The 25,419-nt window shown below is 35.4% G+C and overlaps 1 protein-coding gene across 7 annotated transcripts in view; it reads left to right on the top strand.

Moving 5' to 3' along the window:
- STAG2 (stromal antigen 2) overlaps positions 1–25,419 on the top strand; it is a 129,357-nt gene that overhangs the window by 98,462 nt on the left and 5,476 nt on the right. For 4 of the 7 annotated variants that reach the window (XM_043895182.1, XM_043895184.1, XM_043895185.1 and 1 more), the window contains 10 exons: positions 934–1,108; positions 5,391–5,530; positions 8,434–8,535; positions 10,993–11,141; positions 12,752–12,880; positions 16,436–16,659; positions 19,515–19,704; positions 19,795–19,905; positions 23,240–23,366; positions 24,331–24,408. In XM_043895182.1, coding sequence (XP_043751117.1) covers positions 934–1,108; positions 5,391–5,530; positions 8,434–8,535; positions 10,993–11,141; positions 12,752–12,880; positions 16,436–16,659; positions 19,515–19,704; positions 19,795–19,905; positions 23,240–23,366; positions 24,331–24,408 — 1,425 coding nt within the window. The remainder of the gene's footprint in view (positions 1–933; positions 1,109–5,390; positions 5,531–8,433; positions 8,536–10,992; positions 11,142–12,751; positions 12,881–16,435; positions 16,660–19,514; positions 19,705–19,794; positions 19,906–23,239; positions 23,367–24,330; positions 24,409–25,419) is intronic. The other 3 variants (XM_043895188.1, XM_043895189.1, XM_043895187.1) reach the window with 1 other exon arrangement.

Consider the following 25,419-nt stretch of genomic DNA (forward strand, 5'->3'; position numbering starts at 1 on the left):
TTATTTCACTTAATTCCTTATGGATTATTGTGTGTAATCTCCGTTATGTATAATCAGATTTTTAAGACTTGGAGATTAACTATTTGGTTATTAAATAACCTGTGTATTACTATTCTTCCTAACAGCCTCCAGGGATATGTCCTGGTTAGCTCACAAGACCTGCCAGTTCACCTAATTAGTAAATGTCACCGTGCTTACCACTTTGTATACTTACTGTGTATGTTGCAAAAATTTGTAAACTCAAATATCCTGATAGGTATAAATTATTTCCGTAGTAGTAAAATGAGAGGAAGAGACCAAAAGAAGAGATAAAAGCATAAGAGGAAAAAAATAAATGTGGTTAGTTCCAAAAGGGCAAAGCTGTTATTAAGATCTGCTTTGCCTGGTGATTAGTTTGCAGGCCCATACTTGGTTATGTTTTTTCTACTTAATCACCACACATACTGACAATAAGATTTTGTGATCTCTCTTCTAAGAGATCTTCTAGGAGATATCCATCTTCTTGGTTTAAGTGTTTTTCTTCATAGAAGAAAAGAATGATATCAAGTTTATACATTCATATTTGAGAATATATATCGAGATATTGTGGTTTAGTGTGGGATTTGAAGTCAGAAGACATGCGATTGAGTTCTGACTGCATGTTTTGATGATATTAACATATTGTACAAATCACTTAAAAGTTACTGAAAATTAAAAAAAAGTTTGTGAAATTACCTTGCATTTAGTAGATCACAGTGCACATATCAGTAGTTATTGTTGCAAAAGTTTCATTCTTAAAGTCTTAGGAAAGTCTTACCAGTCATTGCTTTACTGAGTTTCAAATGCAGAAAGTGGGATTTTATTTCTATGTTAAATATGTAAGTTATTTGTGGCAGTTTGTGAAAAACTTTGGTTTATGGCATGCTATTCCCCCCCCCCTTTTTTTTATAATAGGCCTTCACTATTCTATGTGATATTTTGATGATCTTCAGCCATCAGATTATGTCAGGAGGGCGCGACATGTTAGAGCCATTAGTTTACACCCCTGATTCTTCATTGCAGTCTGAGTTGCTCAGCTTTATTCTGGATCATGTCTTCATCGAACAGGATGATGACAATAACAGTGCAGGTAATTTTATTGCCATCTTTTTGTTAAATTTGTGTATCTACCATAAATCAAATTTAGCAACAGTATAAAATGTTATACTACTATTTCATATTTTATTCTTAAACATGAAAGGCAGGTACATTTTCCAGTGCATTTTGTATTCATTCCTTGTAACATAAAGACAATGAAATATCATTTCTCACTAGTTGTGAGTTTGTTTTTCTAATTTGTAGCTACCTACAGAACTGTATGAGTTAATTACATTGTGCAAAGTGACTAGTGTAGTGCCTGGGCATGTAGGTAGGTGATCAATAAAATTTACTTCACTTTCCCCTTAATCATTGGTAACGCCAATATTCAAGTAACTAGAGCAGAGAAAAAAATGTTAAAGTGACATTTTTGTTACATACTTTCATAGCATCATTTTTCTGTTAAAGTGTGAGGCAATACAGAATGTTACATGTAAACAGTCAGATGAACCTAGGTATTGTTACTGTTTGTACTCTGATTGCATACACGGATGCCTTACTTGGGCTTCCATCATAGCTCAATTGGTAAAGAATCTGCCTGCAGTGCAGGAGACCCGGGTTTGTTTCCTGGGTGGGGAAGGTCCCCTGGAGAATGAAATGGCAACCCACTCCAGTATTCTTGCCTGGAGATCTCTTGGACAGAGGAGCCTGGCAGGCTACAGTCTATGGGGCGCAAGAGTCGGACACAACTTGGCGACTAAACCACCACCACCATGCCTTACTGGAACAAGAAATTGTGGAAAAACAGATAACGTTTGGTGACTTCTTTCTGGGTTTTCAATTTGAAGTTAAGCCCGGAGGATATATAACATCAATATTTTGTTCTCAAGTATCACAAACTTAACTCGAACAGGATTGAGAAATCAGAATAGGCAAAACAGATGTAAAAAAATCCATGTATTAAAGTTTATATACTTAGAATTTTCCACTGTTCACTTTCAGCTCTTGTTTTAGTTATACTTTATTTTTAACATTCATTTGATATTTATTAGACAGCAGGCAGTATACTAAGATGCTGTGAATACTTTTTAAAAATAAGATATAGTCTTGTAAGAATTGAAGTAGAAAAGACATTTCTAAAGACAATTATCATGTAACTTGATAAATAGTAGAGACATGTACAAAGTGTTATGGACATTTAGAGAATGTTCTTACTGTTCTGTCAGAGTCAAAACACCATTGAAACAGGCTAACATCTGAAATGGATCCTAAAAGATGAGTTGGAGTTTTTAGAACTTCTATCAATAAACATATATTCCAAACACTGATACAAAATCAGTTTTTGTCTATGACCCTTTTGTTAGGTGCAGACTACCTCCAATTCATTTAGACCATAGGAAACAGGAATGAGAATAAGCTTGCCAATACTCCTGAATTTTCTGGGAGGTTCCTGGAATTACACTCTGCTTTACCTCCTTGGACTGTGTTTTTCTATTTACACTTTAAAAATGAAATGTATTCCAGTTCTATGGAAAAGAATAAAATATAACACATTTATATAGACCAACCACCAACATTTGTTAAATTTTGCCTTGTTTCAGATTTGTTTTTTAAAGGAATAAAATATAGATAAAAAAGAAGTCCTTGTTTGTATCCCTCCCCAATCCCCATTATTGTTTTTCCCTAGAAATAACTGCTATCTTGAATTTGGTGTTTATTGTGCCTTTGCATTTTAATTCTATTTTACCAAGAGTTTATGTGTCTTTTACGAAAATATTGTTTATTTTCTGTTGCTAGCTTCCACATAAATGGTATCATGTTGAACATTTAGTTTACATCTTGGTTTTTTGAATTAGCATTATTTTTGAAATTTATCAGTGTTGACATGTGGTTATAGTTTATTCATCCTGACTGCTGAATATTGTGTGATATGAATTAACCATATGTTATCCATTTTCATATTGACGAACATCTAGTTTTTTTTTTCCATTTTTTCCTTTATTATAAATAATATTGCAAAAATGTTTTTATAATTATCTCCTGAGCATATGTGCAGATGCTTTTCTAGTATACAGGCATACCTCCTTTTATTGCACGTTCATAGATAATGTGTAGTTTTACAAATTGAAGGCTTGTGACAACTTTGTATCAGGTAAGTCTATGGATGCCATTTTTCCAACATTTGTTCACTTCATGTTTTTATGTCATATTTTGGCAATTTTTGCACATTTCAGATTTTTCCCTTATTTATCATGGTGATTTGTGATCAGCGATCTTTGTTGTTACTGTTGCAATTTACATGAAAGCTTATATAATGATTAGCATTTTTTAGCAATGAAGTGTTTTTAAATTAAGGTACATACATGTTATTAGACATAATGCTATTCATTACTTAGTAAGACTTAGTATAGTATAAACATAACTCTTATATGAACTGGGAAACCAAAAAATTCATGTGATTCATCCTAGTGTGGTATTCACTTCATGGTGGTCTAATCAAACCTGCAGTATCTCTGAGGTGTGCTTGTGTATGCTGCTGCTGCTAAGTCACTTCAGTCGTGTCCGACTCTGTGTGATCCCATAGACGGCAGCCCACCAGGCTCCCCGTCCCTGGGATTCTCTAGGCAAGAACACGAGTGGGTTGCCATTTCCTTCTCCAATGTGTGAAAGTGAAAGTGAAGTTGCTCAGTCATGTTTCTTAGTGACCCCATGGACCGCAGCCTACCAGCCTCCTCCATCCATGGGATTTTCCAGGCAAGAGTACCGGAGTTGGGTGCCATTGCCTTCTCCGGTGCTTGTGTATACCTGAGTGGAATTGCTAGAGTATATAGTCTATGTGCATTTTAAACTTGACCACATGTTGCCAGATTATTCTCCAAAGTGGTTTTATTCTTTTACCCTCCCACCAGCAACATATGATAGTTTCCATTGCTTTTCATACTCATCTAACCCCTGATATTATAGACCCATGGTTATTTGATTTGTTAGCCCACATCATATTAGAAGGGGAGAGTAAAATAGGGAATGCTTCTAGAGGTGCTGACAACATATAATAATGGCAACTGACATCTATGAAAGGCCCAGTGTGTTAGATACTTCTCTAACATTCTTTAATCCCTACAGGAGAAAAAAGTAGCTAATTTTTGATAAGAAGTGAAGAAAACTTTCAAAAGGACTCAAAAAAAACTCTTAATATCTAAGTAACTTAGTCTGTAGGGGGAGTAAGTCTTACCTCCCTCCAGTTCCTGAGAGCAGTACCAAACAATGATTGGAACAGTATTGTATAGAAATCCATTTATAATCACAGAGTCATTAAGAAAAAGTTAGCTTGTATGTTCAATGTACTCTTTAAAAAGAATAAACAGTACATTTTAGGTTTCTAAGAAAATGACTTTGGCATTCTGGAATAGGCAATTTTGATAACAAACTTTTTGGATGATCTGTCTTAAATTCCTAGTCTCAACACTTGGTTTTTATTTACGAGCAATTATCAAGGATTATCAGAGGGTGAAGTAAATACTTTCTTAAAAAGAGTTCTTATTTTTTTTTTAAGAGTTCTTATTTTATACACAATATAAGTAATTTCATTTATAAAATTTGTCAAGAGAAAAATTCTTTGCATAGCTTATTATGTAAAAGATGTCATCACAATTTTATTTACAGGATCAAATTGAAAATCCTTTGGCAATACTTGGTGGCTGTAGTCTGGCTTTCTCAACTATAAATTTGGAAATAATTTTGTCCTTTTGATAACTAAATATCAAAATCTCACATAATTAACCAGAGGAGAAATATGTGAAGTTCCCTTAGAAAAAATGACTTCTCGGCCAGTGTAACTGAATATCTGTAATATGTATAAAGGAAGTATCTGTCAATGGAAGTTGGGCTCTAGGTGAGGTGGGGTCATCTTTAGAAGGGATAGGACAATTTCTAAGGTTGTCTGCTCCTAGGGAAGAAAAGCCTTACCCAACAGATAGTGAATATGCAGGTCTCATTGTCAAACAACCCTATTAGGGAAGTAGATCAATGGGTTAGACATGCTTGTATGTTAGGCAAGCTTAGCCCAACTTCACTAAGCATCAGTTCCTTTGACTCACCCCACTTGTTCCTGTTCCATGTTCATCAAACAGCCTTCTGATTTGACATCACAAAAATTTTTTCTATTGGAATAAATGGGCTGGTCATTCATGAAGATATTGAGTGGTTATAATTTTATTTTATTTAAATGTTTTTTTCTTTATTTTTCACATTCTCCAAAATAAAAATAAAGTTATTTATATATATATATTGAAATAAAATACAGATGGCTAAATGTTTGAAACTTTTTCCCCCAGATGGTCAGCAGGAGGATGAAGCCAGTAAAATTGAAGCTCTGCACAAAAGGAGAAATTTACTTGCAGCATTTTGTAAGCTAATTGTATATACTGTGGTGGAGATGAATACAGCTGCAGATATCTTCAAGCAGTATATGAAGGTAAAATTGAAAAGTGGATAGCAAGATATTTTTATATTGCTTTTATGTTTGGTTACCATTGAATTTTTTAATAGTTAAGTTACTTTTGTAGTGTAAAAGAAATCTCTTAAAATATTTAACATTTTCAGTAACATTTTCTCATACCTCCACTCCTCTATGGATGGACATTTTGGGTTTATTGAGTTCATTTGTGTTTGGAATATTGCAAACAGCTTGTCTTAACTGTCACTTAATAGAAATTGCATTTGTGATTTAATTTAAAACAACAGAATGGTGTCACTCCCCTGCTTGATGTAACATAAAAAAATGTTCTAGGAGTTAGAGAATTAGATAATATAGTTTCAACTTGGTTACTATGCAGCTTGTGACCTTGATAACTCACTACCTTTTATATCCTGCCTTTCTTTATCTGTTGCACTGTGATAGTTAAAAGTTTCTTAAGCTCTGAAAATCTGACTAGGTTCACAGTAGGTTATTCACAAGCATCATAAATATAGGTGAGATTCTTTAACTTTTAAGTAGTAGTAGAAAGGATATTACTGATTGTACTAACAGAACGTGACTAAATATGGCATGATAATTTTTCTGTAATCCTTTTTCAAGTAAAATCTAATTATAAATGTAAAATTTTTAAGCCTTTGCTTTTACAGAATAAAATATGTAATACATTTATCAAAACCTAGTTAATTCTTCTTTGGAATAGTTTCCTAGGTGATAGAAGCCTTAATAAAGTACTTTGAAACTTATTTGGCATGATACTTGTTAGATTTTTTTTTTTAAACTGGTGGTTTTTGAAGTCACTTTGCAAGTTTTAAACTTTTAGACATAGGTATTCTAGATTAAAGTCAGTTTTGTTAGTCATGTAGGGGCGTGGTTATCCTGTTATCTCTGGTAGTTATGTAAAATCTTAAATTAGAATAAAAAATCATGTGCAGTGTGTGATTTAAATGCCACATACAGTAACTTTGGGGATTCCCTGGTGGCTTAGACAATAGAGTCTGGTCTGCCTGTAATGCAGGAGACCTGGATTCAATCTCTGGATCGGGAAGATCCCCGGGAGAAGGAAATGGCAACCCACTCCAGTATTCTTGCCTGGAAAATCCCATGGATGGAGGAGCCTGGCAGGCTACAGTCCATGGGGTCGCAAAGAGTCGGACACGACTGAGCAACTTCACTGCACAGTAACTTTTCTTTTAAATATTGTTAACAGACTGTTAGTTTCTATAAGGGAATTAATAAATTTGGAAACTGCTCATGAAATACATGCCATTAGCAATGAATAAGTTATGAAAGTAACTGTGATAATATTCATTGACTTAATATTAGGTTGGTGAAAAAGTAATTGCGGTTTCGGACCGTGAATTTTAAATCATTATATCTAGGCTCAAACACATATTAATCAAAATAGGAACCATTAGAGTCAACACATTTTTGCCAACGAGAAATAAGTTTGTTTATTCCTGTAGCATAAAAATCCATGCTTTGGGATTTGACGAACTCTTAGAAAGCATTTTCTGCCTCCTGCTGGTCGTGGAAGCGTTTTTCCTGCCAAAAATCGAGATGCTTGAAGAAGTGGTAGTCAGTTGGCAAGAGTTCAGGCGAATATGGTCGATGAGGCAAAACTTCATAGCCCAATTCATTCAATTTTTTTTTTTATGCATTCAATTTTTGAGCTGTTGGTTGTGTGACGAGGGGTCAGGCATTGTCATGGAGAAGAATTGGGCCCTTTCTGTTGATCAGTGCCGGCTACAGGCGGTGCAGTTTTCAGTGCATCTCATCAGTTGCTGAGCATACTTCTCAGATGTGATGGTTTTGCCAGGATTCAGAAAGCTGTAGTGGATCAGACTGGCCACACACCACCAAACAGTGACCATGAATTTTTTGGTGCAAGTTTGGCTTTCAGAAGTGCTTCGGAGTGTCTCAGTCCAGCCACTGAGCTGGTCGTTGCTGTTTGTCTCATAAATCCACTTTTCATTGGATGTCACAATCTGATCAAGAAATGGTTTGTTGTTGTGTAGAATAAGAGAATACAATAGACACTTCAAAACGATGATTTTTTTGATTTTCAGTCAGCTCATGAGGCACCCACTTGTCGAGCTGTTTCACCTTTCCAATTTGCTTTCAATGCCAAATGACCATAGAATGGTCGATGTCGAGTTGTCGGGCAGCTTCTTGGGTAGTTGTAAAAGGATCAGCTTCGATGATGGCTCTCAATTGGTTGTTGTCAACTTCTGAAGGCCGGCCACTGTGCTCCTCATCTTCTAGGCTCTTGTCTTTGCAAAACTTCTTGAACTACCACTGCACTGTATATTGGTTCGCAGTTCCTGGGCCAGATGCATTGTTGATGTTGTGAGTTGTCTCCGCTGCTTCATGGCTTGTTTTGAACTCGAATAAGAAAATCGCTTGACTTTACTTTTTGTCTTAACATCATTTCCCTACTCTAAAATAAATATAAAATAAATGGCAAGTAACAACTCATTGGCAAAAATACACAAACTGAGAAATGTGCATTAAAATGATATATAACAACCACATTTATTTAAGAGTGTACTCTAATATCAAATAGCAAAGTTCAGAAGTGCAAAACCGCAGTTACTTTTGCACCAACCTAATAGTTCTGAAAATCTGAATACTTAATTATTTTTATACACTATACCTCCTTAAAATCAACTCTAGAACTTAATGTGAATTAGATCTTAACTGTCTGATATTTCTGAATTTACCAATGTTAGAGTTTGTGCTTAAAGATCATAAAGTTTCAGTAACATTCTTACATGTCTTTCAAGTCATAATTTTAGCCAAATACATTCTTGTAATATGTTTATGTGCCTAACCTAAAATTAGTCTTATTGTCCAACAGTTTTAAGAGACAAAGCTCTAATTTATTCAAATTTCTTTTCTAGTATTATAATGACTATGGTGATATCATCAAAGAAACAATGAGTAAAACAAGACAGATAGACAAAATTCAGTGTGCAAAGACCCTTATTCTCAGTTTGCAACAGGTAAGACATGAGTACCATGGTTAGGCTAACATAATAAGCACTTACTGGTTTTCAAGGTAACAGTCAAAAACTGGACAAAGGACGCAATAGATAGTTCGTAAAAGTGGAAATGGAAAATACACAGTCTCACTGGTAAACATTGAGCAAGTGAGATCATTTTTTTGCCTCTAGACTGGCAAGATTGGCAAAACCTATAGCTGCCTAAGATATGGGAGAAACAGGTTTTGTCAGCATTATATATTGGCTCAACCTTCCTGGTAGGCAGTTTGCCAATACGTGTCAAAATTTATAATGTGTATGTCATTGAGGCAGCAATTCTACTTTTAGAATTTTGTCCACAGTGGTAATAGGATAAGTTTGCAAAAATGAGTATACAAGATCGTACATTGCAAAGTTATTTATAATAGCAAGAAATTAGAAATAATCCAAATGTCAGTCAATAGGATATTAGATGAATATATTGTGTAGTACATCTCCACAGTGGCTATTGGGTAGCACTTAAAACTAGTGTAAGTTGATATTAATTTGAGATCTCTACCGTATTTGAGAATAAGAAGATTCCAGTATAGCATCACTATAAAATTGTGCCTATCTCTGTGTCCCTGGAGAAGGGAAAGGCTACCCACTCTAGTATTCTGGCCCGGAGAATTCCATGGACTGTATAGTCCATGGAGTTGCAAAGAGTCAGACTTGATTGAGTGACTTTCACTTTCACTGTGTCTGTTTGGAAAAAATAATCACCAAAATGTTAGCCGTGGTTAACTTGCTTTGGTAGGTTTCAGGTGAATTTTACTTTATTCTTTACCCATTTGCAGATGTATTTTAATGAGCACTTATCAATCATAGTGGAAATACACTAGTCATTTTCATTTTGGCAGTGGCATGGCAAGTTTAATTAGGCAAAAATCATTTGCTTAGTATTCTTTGGTCTGTCAAAACCAAATGCATGTAAATCATAACCAAACCCATTTCACTTTGATAAAGTTTCTTGCTTTTTAGAAACATAGGTGTGAAAGTTCTTAGCTTCATTTGCATATTGGATATTCTTTATTAAAAGATTTTAAAGGCTGCATTTAAATAACTTTTGTTATAAAATAATAACTGTAGAAAGTTTACAAAGTATTTTAGGAAAACTAGAAAAAATATACCTTATCTTTAATTTTTTTCACTTGACAATGTTTTCATTTTTAATCATCTTTCTAAAATCTTTTTAACACCTGTGTTAAATCTTATTTTATGAAAATAAAAAATGTGCATTCTGTCTTAATATCCTTAATTTTTCATATTAATAAATCCTAAACACTTTCATGCCATTAAATACTTTCCTCTGCTCTTTTTTGGCTGCTCTGTGTGGCATGTGGGATCTTAGGTCTCTTAGCAGGGATGGAATCCGTGCCCCCTGCGTTGGGAGTGTAGAGTCTTAACCACTGGCCTGCCAGGGAAGTCCTTCCTCTGCATTTTTAATGATTGTGTAGTATTCCATTTTATAGAGGGACTATAATTTAACCAAGAACTCTTGTTTGATGTTGGGGGTATTTTTTTGTTTGTTTGTTTGTTTTAAACAATTCTTTCCTTTATAAATAGCACTAAAACAAACATTTTTGTACCTATGTATTGCACATAAATATTACTGTTATTCTTTTTGGATATAGTCTGATAATAACAATTGCTTAGTCAAAGAGCATGAAAATTCTAAAGCTTTTGCTACACATTGCCAGATTGCTGTGTAGAAAGAAAGGTTATCTCAGTTTATGTTCCCAGATCAGTGCCCATTGCACTGTATTCTTTTTTTAAAATTTACTTATTTTTAATTGAAGGATAATTGCAATATTGTATTGGTTTCTGCCATACATCATCATGCATCAGCCAGCCCTTCCTCTTGAACCTCCCTTCACCTCCTACCCCATCCCACCCTCTAGGTTGTCCCAGAGCCTGGTTTGAGTTCCCTGAGTCATCCTGCAAACTCCCACTGGCTATCTTGAGTAGTAGCCATAACTACTATAGGAATGCACTGTATTCTTAAGTAGTAGCCATTATCTGTTAAAAAATCTTGGCAGTTTGATAGTTGAAAAAATTATATTTTGTTTTGCTTACTTTTTGATCCATCATTTAAGTGTCAATAAGAACATAGATGCCTAATAACTTAGTTGGTTTCCTTTTTATTTATATTTTTATATGCTATTATAATATCCAATTATAGTGACAGAAAAAAATTCTGTCATAACTAATCTAAGAAGTTTCTAATGTCAGTAATTACCTCTACTTTGAATATGTGAAGTGGTGCGATTTTGGGCATTTGTATCATATTTTAAAAAATCCATGCTTTAGAGTGAAGTATAATGCTTTATTTATAGAACATCAAGTATATATTAAATATAAAATATGATATTTTAAAATCAGTAATAATCTTTAATTATTAAAAACTTTAACATGCTTTCTTTCTTTCTTTCCAAACAGCTTTTTAATGAAATGATACAGGAAAATGGCTATAATTTTGATAGGTCATCCTCAACTTTTAGCGGCATTAAAGAACTTGCTCGACGTTTTGCTTTAACTTTTGGACTCGATCAGTTGAAAACTAGAGAGGCCATTGCTATGCTACACAAGTAATTTCCAAATTTTATTCAGCTTCTCTGTGTTTTAATCATGCAGGTTTTTTTGTATATTGCTTTTTTGTTTAGAATAACCAATTCAGTTGATGCCTTATTACTTGTTTGCAAATCTGTAGTATATCTCCTTTCTTAAGAACCAGTTACAGTGCTGTCTCTGTTAACACATGAATTGGGACTAAAATACCTTTCGTAGAAAAGTCTTTGCTTTAATTAAAGCCATACAAAATCTTTATGAATTATGTGAAGAAAACATATATTTGTTAGGTATTATAAAATCTCTTGTAGCAGTTTTGTCATGATCTCATGTCTGGGTAGAAGAATTTGATTACTTTGTTTCAAGTTTCTGTTCTCTTCTATTACCTTTTCTCTTATTTTGAGCCACAGTCTTTATTTTATCTGCATGTTTTCTTTGCCTTATCAAAATTGGAAATCATCTGATTTTATTTTAGGCATGTAATTTAGTGATCAATTAATTATACTTTTATGTATATTTTAGATCTCTAACATAACCAGTATGTGGATATTAATACCCTTTATGTCTTTATTGTGGATAAAGAGCCTTGCCTTTGGAAAGATCTAGAGGCTTGGGCTCTGTTTCATTGAAAGCTCTCTGTTTTGTGTCTTTTTAAAATTTGTATTGTTTACTTAGTTATGAAAGTGTTAAATGCCTCCTTTCAGAAATAATTCTGCTGTTTTAAGTTAGTCCTATGCTTTCCTCAACTTTAATTTACTCCCACCCTTTTTCATTTGGCTCTGAAAGTTTCAGATTTCTTTTTATGCCTTTCAATACTTTGGTTGTGAATTTTAGGTAATACTTAAAGACCACACATGCAGTAATTATTCTGAGAAGTAATAGATTATTTACGTCATATATGTGTAATGTTGGGTAGTTGTCTTAATTAATAGAGGTATTTATTATTAAATAAATACAGGTAAAATTGGCCCCGAGTTGAGTATAATTTTTGAACTTTACTCTTTAGTGAGTCATTACAAATAGTCTGTAATCATTATTTTTAAGTTGATTTTATAGTTGATCTCCTTTATGTCTTGAAATATACAGAAAATGTAATGATCATTATGTGAAAGGATTTGGATTATTTTTTATGGAAAAGAAAACTGAGGGCAGAATGTAGATATGCCAGATCACATTTGTAATAAAGACCAGCTTGGGGGAGGGGAAGTGTCTATGTCTGTGTCTGTTTTGTTTTAAAGAACCAGGTAGGGTATGTGTATGTCTGTGTGTCTGTTCTGTTTCACAGAAAGTAACAGTTCAGAGTTCCTGGGCAGTCTGGTGTTTAGCACTTTCACTGCTAGGGCGGGAGCAACTAAGATCTACAATTAGTGTAGCATGCCTGCCCCCACCCCCACCCCCCCAATAAAAAACAAATTTAAAAAATCCACCCAAAACAAAATAACGGTGTCATAAAATGTAAATATATTTGCTCATTCTCTGTAGACTCCTTATTGTCCCTCTTCCTCGGATTAAACACACGAGAAAGGAAGCATCTTTTGTAGTGGAGTGAAGGTATAGAGAGAAATTTTCTAGGTTATTAAATTTTCTATTGTAGTTATTTAAATATTTATCTTTTTTGTTTTTGTTGCAGAGATGGCATAGAATTTGCTTTTAAAGAACCTAATCCACAAGGAGAGAGCCATCCACCTTTAAATTTGGCATTTCTTGATATTCTCAGTGAATTTTCTTCTAAACTACTCCGACAAGACAAAAGAACAGTGTATGTATTTACTAGAAATACTCTTAATTTTGCTTTGGAATTCTTAAAGATTTGTTATAATTGGTTTCTCTTTCAGATTTGTAGGATTTCATTAATGCACAAAAACTTTATGCTTCAGAAGTTTTATAAATTAAAGATTACAACTATGTTTTATGCATAATATTACATTTTAATTCTTTGAGTTCTTTTTACAGTGTAGCTGTATCTTTAAAGGTGTAACTGGATTGCTTTTTGTATTCTTATGAGTTCTTTGCTCAGCCTAACTAAGGAAGAAGCATTTAGCAGACAATAATATTGCTGATCCATCTGTGTCTTTGTCTGTGTCCTGAGCTGTGACTACACTGGAAAGTAGAAGTCTCCCTCTTTTATCTTCATACTTTAACTACAAGTCCTGTTCTCAACAGGCCATTTAAACAGAATACTTTTATGGTTTGGTCTTCTAAAATGATGACTTACATTCTAAGAGAGCCCAACAAGTGGAATTAAAGTCTCAAAATCTTCTTTCATCCCTTCCTCCCAGACCTCCCAACCCCGGGCTTTGAGGTATAAAAAGACAGAAAAATATGAATAACTCCTAGTATAAGTAATGTCTTCCTAAAGCCCACCAGTATTTTGCATTTAAAGATTATAGAGATCTTATATGAAATTCTAAAGCAGACAAAACTAATCTGTATTGATAGAATTCACCATAGTGGTACTTGTTGGAGTTGGAAAGACTGAATGGGAAAGGGGATACAGGGTACTTTCTGGGGTCATGGGAATATCCTGTATCTTGATAGGTGTATGGGTTACATGACTGCATTCATTTACAGAGGTGATCCAACTTTTAATTTCTGTGCACTTTATTATATATAAATTGATCCCAATTTAAAATTGCATTGAGGAATTCGTAGTCCAGTGGTTAGACTCTGTGCTTTCACTGCTGAGGGCCTGGATTCAATCCCTGCCTGGGAAACTAAGGTCCCCCAAGCTGCGTGATGGTAGGCAAAAAAATAATTGCATTGATACTATTAATTAGATAAATAAAAATTAAAACAATTAAATAATTTCTCACTTAGTAGATTAGCACAACTTTAAGAAGTCTGATAGTGCCAAGGATGTGGAGCAATAAAGACTTAAACATTGCTGGTACAAGACCACTTTGGAGATATCTGGTAGTATGTAGTAAAGTTTAAGATTCTCCCTACATCATGATCCAGTAATGCTGTTCAAAGGTAGATACATTAGAGGAACTCTTACACATATATGTAAAGAGAACTATAAATGATTTGATTGTTGGGGACTTCCCTGGCGGTCCAGTGATTAAGAATCCTGTTTCCAATGCAGGAGTCACAGGTTCTATCCCTTGTCAGGGAACTAAGATCCCACATGTGCTAATATGTTTAGTTGCTCAGTCGTGTCCAACTCTTTGTGACCCCATGTTCTGTAGCCCACCAGGCGCCTCTGTCCATGAGATTTTCCAGGCACGAATACTGGAGTGGGTTGCCATGCCCTCCTACAGGGGATCTTCCCAACCCAGGGATTAAACCCAGGTCTCCCACATTTATGGCCAAAAAGAAAAAAAAAATGACTGTTGCATTGTTTGAATAGGGGAAAGCGCAAAACTAAATATCTATCCACTAGAAAATGAGATCAATAAATTAATATACAATGGAATACTATACAGTGGTCAAAATTGTTAGATATTTTTAAGTAAATATAAATCCTTAATTTTATTAAAAGCCCATCTAATTGTTCTAATTTCTAGTAGTCCTACATGTCATATATGAAAGTAACTCAGTCGTGTCCGACTCTTTGCAACCCCATGGAGTATACAGTTCATGGAATTCTCCAGGCCAGGATACTGGAGTGGGTAGCCTTTCCCTTCTCCAGATGTCATGAATGACTTTTATTCTTAGTTCATTTGATTGAATTGGGATTGAAAAGATTCACACAATCCAATTGATCTACTTTAAAAATTTTTTCAAGTTTATTGAGCTGTAATTGGCAAATAAATTTGTAATGTATTGAAAGTATACAACATGATTTCATATATGTTGTCTAAGGAGTCCCATAATCAAGTTAATTAATGTATTTATCACCTCACATTATTTACCCTTTTTTTGATCAGAACACTGAAGCTCTACTCCTTTAGCATATTTCAGTTATACAGTATTATATATTTACAAATATCATCAACCTTAACCACCATGTTACATATTAGATCCTGAGATCTCATTCATCTTTTCAAAATTGTTTTTCTGACTTCATGGAGATATAGTTGACATATAACACTGTGTAAGTTTGAGGTGTGCAACATGTTGATTTGATACACATATTGGAAAATGATTACCACCTTAGTGTTAGCTGATACCAGTCTTCCAGAATGGTTAGATTTTAAATTAAAGTGTTGTGTGCAAAAAGCTAAGTACAAAATGGTGCTGTGTTTTCAGACAAGTATTAAAACATTATAAATGGGGACAAAAACAGGAAATTCAGGTTAATGGCAACCTCTGTGGCTGGAAAGAGGCAAAAAGGCAATAGCATCAGAGAGGGCTACTTATCTGGAATGTTCTTTTAGGCTATGTGGTGGATACATAGTTGTAAATCTCTCTACTAGTAAGTATATTTTGGCTCAGACTGCACATCTTGTCACAGACAGTTAATAGTTCTCTGACTGATAGCCAGCTTACAAAGGCCACGCTTTGAGGAGTACTGTACTACCATGTGTAGGGCTTCCCCAGTGGCTCAGCGGTAAAGACTCCTCCTGCAGTGTGGGAGACACAGGTTCGATCCTTGGATCCTTTCTCTCCTTATTTATGATACGGGGAGAATATCTCCCTCACGAGATTGTAAGAATAAAGTTAAAGAGCCTAAGAGGAAAATGCCTAGCACACAGTAGTCACACAAATGTTAGTTGATTTTTAATTGCTATATTATATGTAAGTCATGGAATCCTTGTGATACTTGGATCCACGGATAGATGTATGACTTCCATTATGCTGAAAATATTTTGCAGGTAGGGACCATATCAGATTTACCTTTGCGTCTGTCCCCATTGCCTGAGACATAGATGCTCAACAAATAATAAACCAAAATGCTGTGAATTATTTCCTTTATTGTGAGAATCTTCATAGAGACAAAATTGTTCATCACTGTACTGATGAGGCTTAGAATAAGTAGTGAAGTAATATACCCACACTCACACAGCTAGGGGTTGGTAGGACTGGGACTAGAACTCAATGTAATCTTGTGTAATCTTTAAATACAATCCTCTTTCCAAAAATATGACTCAGATTTGTTCTTCTAACAGAGGACCTGTAAAGTTAGGATAGAACAGAGACATTTTGAGAAAGAGAACACTAATATCCTGCAGTTGTTAGTGGAATGCTTTCAGGAAATGTAGACCCATCAACCATTATTTTCATTCTCATTTACTTTTTATTTAACTCTAGTTAATCATTGTGTGTTCCATATTAATGTGTAAGCCTTAAGATTATTAGGAATAAGCAAAAAGAAAAAAAAAGCTATGGCAATTTAATGTATCAAAGCTAATGATTTCTACTCCTTTTTAAGGTATGTTTACTTGGAAAAGTTCATGACCTTTCAAATGTCACTCCGAAGAGAAGACGTGTGGCTTCCACTAATGTCATACCGAAATTCTTTGCTAGCTGGTGGTGATGATGACACCATGTCAGTTATTAGTGGAATTAGTAGTCGGGGGTCAACTGTGCGGAGTAAAAAATCCAAACCATCTACAGGGAAACGGAAAGTGGTTGAAGGCATGCAGCTCGCACTCAGTAAGCATATAGTTTATTTTCTTTATGTTTGTCCTTTATGTTTCCCATAGGTCACCGCCTTTTTAAATTCAAGGTATGTGTTGTTAAATGCACACTGTTTGCTCCAGTTATGTGTAAAATGTACTGTTTTAAGCATTTTGCATATGTGAATTTGATTCTTACAATTCTTTAGGTACATTCTTATTTTTCACTTGTAGGAAACTAGTACAGAGAAGTTGATTAACTTAGGTCACACTGATATTAAGTAGCAGAGCCAGGCAGTCTCACTCTTGAGCATCTACTTTTTTTTTTTTTTCCTGTATTAAATTTATTTAAGATATACACACGTCCCCTCCCTCTTAAACCTCCCTCCCACCCCATAGAGCATCTACTTTTAAATCACTGCACTATACTCTATGTATACGGATATGGACTCAATATGTTAGAACTAATCATTACCTAAGAGATCAGATCATCCAGTTTAAGTGGCGCAGCAGATTCAGAGAGGTTCCAACTTTGGAATTTCTATGAAGAGATCATTAATCATAAAGAATTTGATAGAAATACAAGTTGCTGTCTATAATCTTAGAGTTAAGAATATATTATGACGCTTGAATCTCTTGGACTCTTAGTACTCCAGGGTTGGTTCTTTATTTCCTTTCTTTAAGATACTTTAAACAAATTAGTATAGTTGCCAAAATTTGTTCCAGCTATTATTCCTGAGTAACAAACTACCCCCAAAACTTAAACGATATAACCGGGACATAATGTCTGGTGCTTTCACTAGGAATAAATACTCCAAGGCTGGGACTGGAATCATATGGAGACATCTTCACTTATAGATGTATCTGATGCTGACTGTCAGCTGGGACCTCAGCTAGATTGTCTGCCAGAACACCTTACATGTGACCTTTCCATGTGACTATTTGGCTTCCTCACAGTGTGTGATTTGGCTTCAAGAACAGGTGTCTCAAGAGACAACTCTGGACACTGCCATTTTCTAAGGCCAGAAACTGGCATAGCATAGTTTTCATCATGGTCTGTGGACCAAGCAATCACAGGGCACAGATTCAAGGGAATGGGACATCATTCCCCACCTGTTAATGTGACGCGTGTCAGAGGTTTGGGGGCTATATTTTTTCTAACTTATTTTCCTAGGAGCCATGGTTTTAAATTGCCACATGGATTAATGGTTTTAGTAATTTTTTGGTCCAGTAACACAGAGCATAAACTTGTAACTTACACAGCCTTAGATTTAGACTTGATTGGTCATATAGTACCAATGTCCCAGTCTGTGGAGAAATCTCTCTTACACAGTATCCCTGACCAGTTAAAATACTTGGGCTTGATAAAAAGTTAAAATTTCCTTTCTTTAGATAGAAAAGTTATCAAATTAAAAGATGTGTTCACTGAATACCACTAAATTTTAAAAAGTTTTTCTTATCTAAACCTCTTAATTCACCTGGTCTAACATAGTTAGCCTCCTCAGTGGCCAGCTCGCTCACTAGTCTTCATATTCTTAAGTCTATCCTCCATATTACCACCATATTCTTTGTCTAAAACATGTAACTCACCACATTGCTTCCATAGAACCTTTAGTAGTAGTTCTTGTCACCTTAGTGTAGCTTATAAAACTTTGCATAAGTTGATTCCTGCCTCTTTATTCAGCCTTACCTTTTGCCATCTACTCCAGGAGTACTAAACTCTTAAAATATCTACAAATTAGTATGATTCAGTCATTGTTGTTTCATGCCTCAGTGCTTTTGCTTAGGTTCTCCCCATTTTTGGAGATGTCACAGTTCACATAATATCCACTCTAGTCAGAAGTAACTTCTGGGTAGCTGGGCTCTGATCTTTTTCATCATTCCCATTCTCCCTGTGCTTCCCTCTTTTAGCACTTACCACACTGTGTCATGGTTTCCCTGGTGGCTCAGCAGTAAAGAATCTGCCTGCAGTGCAGGAGACACAGGTTCAATCCCTGGGTCAGGAAGATCCCCTGGAAGGAGAGCATGGCAACCCACTCCAGTATTCTTGCCTGGGGAATCCCATGGACAGAGGAGCCTGGCAGACTGTAGTCCATGGGGTCGCAAAGAGTTGGACATGACTGAAGCGACTGAGCATGCATGCACACTGTGTTATAATTGCCTATATTTTCTTTACCAGGGCTTCCCTGGTAGCTCAGCTGGTAAATAATCTGCCTGCAATGCAGGACACCCCGGTTCAATTCCTGAGTTGGGAATATCCCCTGGAGAGGGATAGGCTACCTACTCCGGTATTCTTGGGCTTCCCTGGTGACTCAGATGGTTCAAAAATCCTCCTGCAATGCGGGAGACCTGGGTTCAATCCCTGGATTCATTCCCCTGGAGAAGGGGATGGCTACCCACTCCAGTATTCTTGCCTGGAGAATTCCGTGGACGGAGGGGCCTAGCAGACTACAGTCCATGGGGTTGCAAAGAGTTAGACACGATTGAGCAACTTTCACTTTCTTTCACTTTCTTTTTCCACAACTGGACTGTCAAGGCATGGCAGGGACTGCATCTTACATACCTTTGTATCCCTCTGTTCCAAGCTCTAGCATGTGTAAAGAAGCAGATGTTTGTTGACCTGCACAGGTTGTATTAGACATTTCCCTGGTGGTTCAGATGGTAAGGAATCTGCCTGCAATGCAGGAGCCCTGGGTTCGATCCCTGGATCAGGAAGATCCCCTGCAGAAGGGAATGACTACCCATTCCAGTATTCTTGCCTGGGAAATCCCATGGACAGAGGAGCCGAGTGGGCTATAGTCCATGGGGTCACACAGAGTCGGACATGACTGAGCAACTAACACTTTATTTAGTCAAAATTAGTGACTGAACTTCATTGCTATTACTTTTCAGCCGAAGAAAGCAGTAGTAGCGACAGTATGTGGCTAAGCAGAGAACAAACACTGCACACCCCAGTTATGATGCAGACACCACAACTCACCTCAACGATTATGAGAGAGCCCAAAAGATTACGACCTGAGGATAGTTTCATGAGTGTCTATCCAATGCAGACTGAACATCATCAAACTCCTCTTGATTATAAGTAAGTACATTTGATCATTTTCTGTACTATAACTTTATTAATTACATAGAAAAAAGTTAAGTTAAAAGAAGAATAAAATTCTCCTTGAAGCACGCAGGTAACATGGATGTTAGCTCAAAGACAACAAGAGGAAGCAAGGCAGCAGCAGGAGAGAGCAGCAATGAGCTATGTTAAACTGCGAACTAATCTTCAGCATGCCATGTAAGTGAGAGTGCCTTATTGTCTGAGTCTAGGAAGTTCACTAATTCATTTTGACATATTTTATTGTGTGCCTTATCTAAAAATTTCAGCAAACTCTCTAGAGTAACTAAGCTGAAATAATCAAGGAGCTAAAAATTGGTCTTTCCAACAGAAACAAAAAAAACTTCTAAAGTTAAATATTAACTAGTTAGGTAAAGGACTGATATTAGGTTGATCTGTTGGAAAAGTTTAACTATGAATCCTTGTTTATTTTGGTACACAGAACTATAGCTAAAAATTCAGTTTTGTTACATCTTAATTGATCCCCACCTTAGTTCAGGCCCTCATCTCTCACCTGAACTATTGCATTAGCTTTCTAATTCATGTTCTTCCCTCAGATCTATTTATCCTCTCACCAAACCCCTTCCCTCACTCCCCTCACCACCACTCCATCATTCACGTTGCCATCAAGAATTGCTATTCTAGAATAAAAATCTGATCATGTAGCTCTCTTCCTTAAAACCATTCTATGGATCCCCATTGCCTGCAAGATACAGTTCAAACTCCTTAGCTCATGGCATGCAAAATCTTTCTAAATATGGCCCCTGCCTACATTTTAGTATCATATCCTATTCCCTGGCAGCTGGTAAAATCATCATAAAAGGATAAGCTCAGGTGTCACCTTATGTGAAGCTGTGGTGTCATCTATGCTCCCATAACACTATGTATGTTCCTATTTCTTATAGCACTTACCACATTGTATTGTAATTTGTTTATGAATTTGTCCCTTTCTCTAGACTGTGAGCTCCTTAAGGGCAGGGACCTCTTTCTTTCTCTTTTCTAAATTGAAAAGTATAGTTGATGTACAATATTATATGTTGCAGGTATACAGTTTAGTGATTCACAGTTTTTAAGGTTTTACTCCATTTATAGTTATTATAAAATATTGGCATTTCCCTGTGTTGTACAGTATATCCTTGTATCTTATTTTATACTTAATAGTTTGTACCTCTTAATAGGGACTGCTTTCATTTCCTGTTAGTGCTTGGCACATTAAAAAAGTACTAAGTTAAATGTTCATTGAATGAATAAATGTCCAATGCTAAAAAAACTGCAGTTTAATTTTCAGATCTTTGTTTTTACTGGAATCTGTATGAGAGTTTTATAAGTCCTTATTAGCTTTGGCTCCAAGAGAAATGGCATATAAGCAGTCTTTAGATGACTGGTACGAAGGGGGAAGATCTGATGGTTTTGATTAAGTTTTTTAGTTTGAAAACTTTGTATTTGTAACATAATGTGGTATATGTTTTAATGCTGGAGATAGTGATTGTTACCTTATTTTTTTAATTTCTATTTTGTTTCAACTTTGTTGGTTTTTGAATGATGAGAATTTGACCTATTTTTCTTAAGAACTGATCATTTACCTCATGAGTAGTAGTCTATTTAAATTCACTTTAGTTGTCTGTAGTGGTCTTAAAAACCTCAAACAGACAAGGTATACCTTATTACATCTGTAGATTCTGATCCTGTTATGTCTACTATATTCATCCTCTATACTATCCCTTGATTCTGTCCCCTATTCTGTTTCTATAGCCACATTCCCTTTAACATAGGTTCTTATTTCATGCTGAATTCAACAAGTGATTTCTCAGCTTCTCACTAGTTACCAGTCCAAACACTCCAGAATTCTGCCAGGCACTAATTTGGTCCATATGTCTCCCTTAAAACTTTCCACCAGTGCCCACGATCTTCCACAGCATCTCATTATCATTCTTTTGTTTGTAGATTAATTGATTAATTTTTTTCTTCAAGTTTTATGGGGATATAATTGGCATACAACACTGTATTAAGGTGTCCAGCATGATGATGCATCTTACATACATCATGAAGTGATTACCACAATAAGTTTAGTAAACATCCATCATCTCATATAGCTGTAGTTAGTTTTTATTCTTCTTAGAGATAAACTTCCCTAGGTGACAAATTATTCCAGTTAAATAATTATTATCAGAAGAGTCTTTTGGTTGTATCATAAGTAGTCTATCACCTGAGACTTTAAAATATTTTTGTTTTATAATAATTGTTCTGTAATGGTGTCTGGCCTATAACTGAAATACCTTCAAATTCTGTCTCTTAGTTTATATCACATTTATCTTTCAAAAGCAGAATGAGTTTCTGATTTTATATAACACATGGTCCCCAAAGCACACATACCCCTTCACAGTTGTTTCCACCAAATACAGTAAAATTGTCATTTATCATTTACTGTCCAGAACTCTTGAGAAACAGGGACCATCGTTAACATATTTGTCCACATAGCCTGAACTAGATATCATGTCTTGTGATCTTTGTCTTTTAAGACTCAACATAGTTTTGTGTAAATTGTAAGCAGGCATTCAATAAATAATTGATTGAGGGGAGGTGGAATCTTTACCTGAGTGAGCAAAGACAGAAATATTATCCAAACTGGGGAACAACGAGTCACCCTCAATTTCACTTACGTTGATTCCTTTATGCTGATATGGACTAATTTGTGAACTTGAAATTTGAGTTTTTTCCTTATAATTATGTGATAGTAGAATTTTTGTTCTTAATTTTTATTTAACTTTTCTATATAGGTCTCAGTTTTGAGTTTCATAGGATACAGAGTGCAAGTTTCACCATAAATGTTGCTCATTTCTTCCTGAAGCAGAATTAATCTCTTCTTTCAGTATATCTTTATAGCGCTTAATGCATATTTCTCTTGCAATATTTATCACTTTGTCATAATTAATCGTGTTTCCCATAGTAGACTGTGAGCTCCTTGAGGGCAGGAATCATGTCTTACTCATCTTTTATTTTGCATCCATAGGACACAGTCAAAGCCTAGCACATAGTAGGCACTATGTGAATGAGTGAGTGAGTGCCTGGTACATTTTAGGTACTGAGTGAATGTGAGTGATGGGTAAATTAACATTATATGTTCATGAAAATACATGTATTCTGAAAAAGTCATTTCTTTGGTCTCTTGTTTTATACTTGTTTATTAATTTGTACCCTGCCTACTTTCAAAAAGGATTTGAGGTATCTTGTCTGCTCCCATGTGCTACATTGAGCTTTTAAATGGGATATCAGAACTATCAAGCTAAATGTTTTGAAGTAATGTAGAATAAACATAACTCCTTAGCATTTTCAGACAAGTGAACATTGGGGTTTTGACATCATTGATGACATGATCAATGCCTAGTCATTTTCCCTGACCTTTAATTCCATCATTTTCCATTACATTTGAATAGAGAAAGCCACATAGTTGCTGCCAATGTATTACTAAGTTGTGACTTTGGTTGAGATCTTGACCTTTTTTGTATTTCTCTAGTCGGCGTGGTACAAGCTTAATGGAAGATGATGAAGAGCCAATTGTTGAAGATGTTATGATGTCCTCAGAAGGGAGGATTGAAGATCTTAATGAGGGGATGGATTTTGACACCATGGATATAGACTTGGTAAGATACAATGATTCTGTAAGGTTTTAAATTTAAATGTTTTTTGGAAATTAAATTGGATATTATTAGAGGAGATAAATACTTGCCATAAAAGTAAGTTTTGCAAAATTATTAAATAAAATAGTTGCCAGGAGTTTAGTTATGTGAGAAGGGATTGAGGAAGAGGGTGGGTTTGGTGAGGGTGTTAGATCCTAATTTAGATGGTAAACTTTCAGACTAATTTAGGAATATATAAAGGATATATTTTGCTTAATAGTATAATATGACCTTATAATTTACCATCTATTTACCATTTATCAAACCAATATTTTATAAACATGATCTACTTTTTTACTGAGGTCAGTTTCCATATCACAAAGTACTGATTAAATACTTAGACTTGGAAGTTGAATATATATGATGGTATATTCTCTGATAATAACATCATACATACAATTAGGGCTTTATTATATACAAAATGATTCCATGTATGTCATTTTGCTACACAGCTCATTCAGCTTTGTGAGGTAGGTTGAAAGGATTGAGGATATTGAAGCTTAGACACCCTATCCAAAGAGACAAAACTAGTAAGCAGTAAAGCTGAGACTCATAAGCCAGGTCTTCTATTTCTCAGTATACTTGGTGTATTCTCCTTAAAGGGAAGAGATAATTAAATATGGCTTCTCTTCAGAATAGTGTAATTCAGTGCCTTGAAAGGAAAGTGAGTTGAGAGAGACATTTCTAAGATAAGACAAAAAAAATTTGTTTTCTAGTTTTCATCCATAAGAATAATTTTCCATGAATGAACTGCTTTTGCATTTTTAAACAATATGTAGTTTGAATAGATAGTACTTGAAGTATTGTAGGGTGCCATTGCAACTACATAGGTCTCGTGAACACTTAATTAATTTCAAGATTTTCAGTTACTATTTGGCTTATTACAGATATGGCAATTGTCAACTTCCCTCATTTTTTTCCCCTTTAGCCACCATCAAAGAACAGACGAGAGAGAACAGAACTGAAGCCTGATTTCTTTGATCCAGCTTCAATTATGGATGAATCAGTAGGTTTAATTTAAATATGCCTCAAGATTGTAAAATCAAAAGTAATAGGCAGTCTCTGAGTTTGAGGTTGAAGAGCTTGGACAATACATTGAGAATGGATAAAAACAACTGGACAGAAGGAAAAGAGACAGGCAGGAGGGATTTCGGAGTAGAGTTGAGAAGGGGTCATGCAGTGGTGGTAACAGATTCAAGGTGTCTTTGAATCCCTGGCCAACTGGGGCTTAAGTGTTGTGTTAAGGAATTTGGACTTTTCCTGTAGGCTTGAGTTATACCTGATGAAGGATTTTGAATGGGGGGGGGCGGGCATGATCAGAATTGTGTTTCAGAAATATTTCTTGAATAGGATGAATTAGAAGAAAAATAACCATGATAGTCATAATATGAAGACATGGTGAAAAATAGAACTTGAACAAAGGCTTTGGTAGTAAAGAGAAGGGAGTTGAGATAATTGGTTATTGTTAGTTGTCAGTTCTGTTTCTTCTGTCAGTCCCTGTTGCCATATTCTCCCTGAGAATGCCACGGTTCAAATCTGTAGTTCTCTCAGACACACTGTGCTCTCACAACTCCATGACCTTGTAAAAGCTTTTCTGTCAGAATTGCCCATTTCCTTTTCCAATTAGTGAATTCTTTCTTTCAGTAGTCAGTTCTGACATTACCTGTGGAGTTTTTCCTAACTTTTTAGATAGATACTTTATTCTCAGCTCCCATAACACTTGTACACACTTCTGTTTTGATAACTACCAGATTGATGTAGTGAAATAGGATATTACATTTTGCTCAATGATTGAACTCCAGGCAGTGATGATTTTATTCATTTTGAGAGTTTTGCCCAGCATAGAGGTGTTTAGCTTTATTTGTCAGCTTACTAAATTGGTTAAATGCCAGTCTAGCTCACTTTTTAGCATCTACCCATTTATGCTGCTTCTTCCTAACACCTGCTGTCTCAGGTGACTGTTGTATCATCCTCCAAGGCCTGCCTTCTATGCCTGTGTTTTTGCCGTTCTCTCCTG

The sequence above is a fragment of the Cervus elaphus genome, chromosome X (genome assembly GCF_910594005.1).
Source record: "Cervus elaphus chromosome X, mCerEla1.1, whole genome shotgun sequence".
Lineage (NCBI taxonomy): Eukaryota > Metazoa > Chordata > Mammalia > Artiodactyla > Cervidae > Cervus > Cervus elaphus.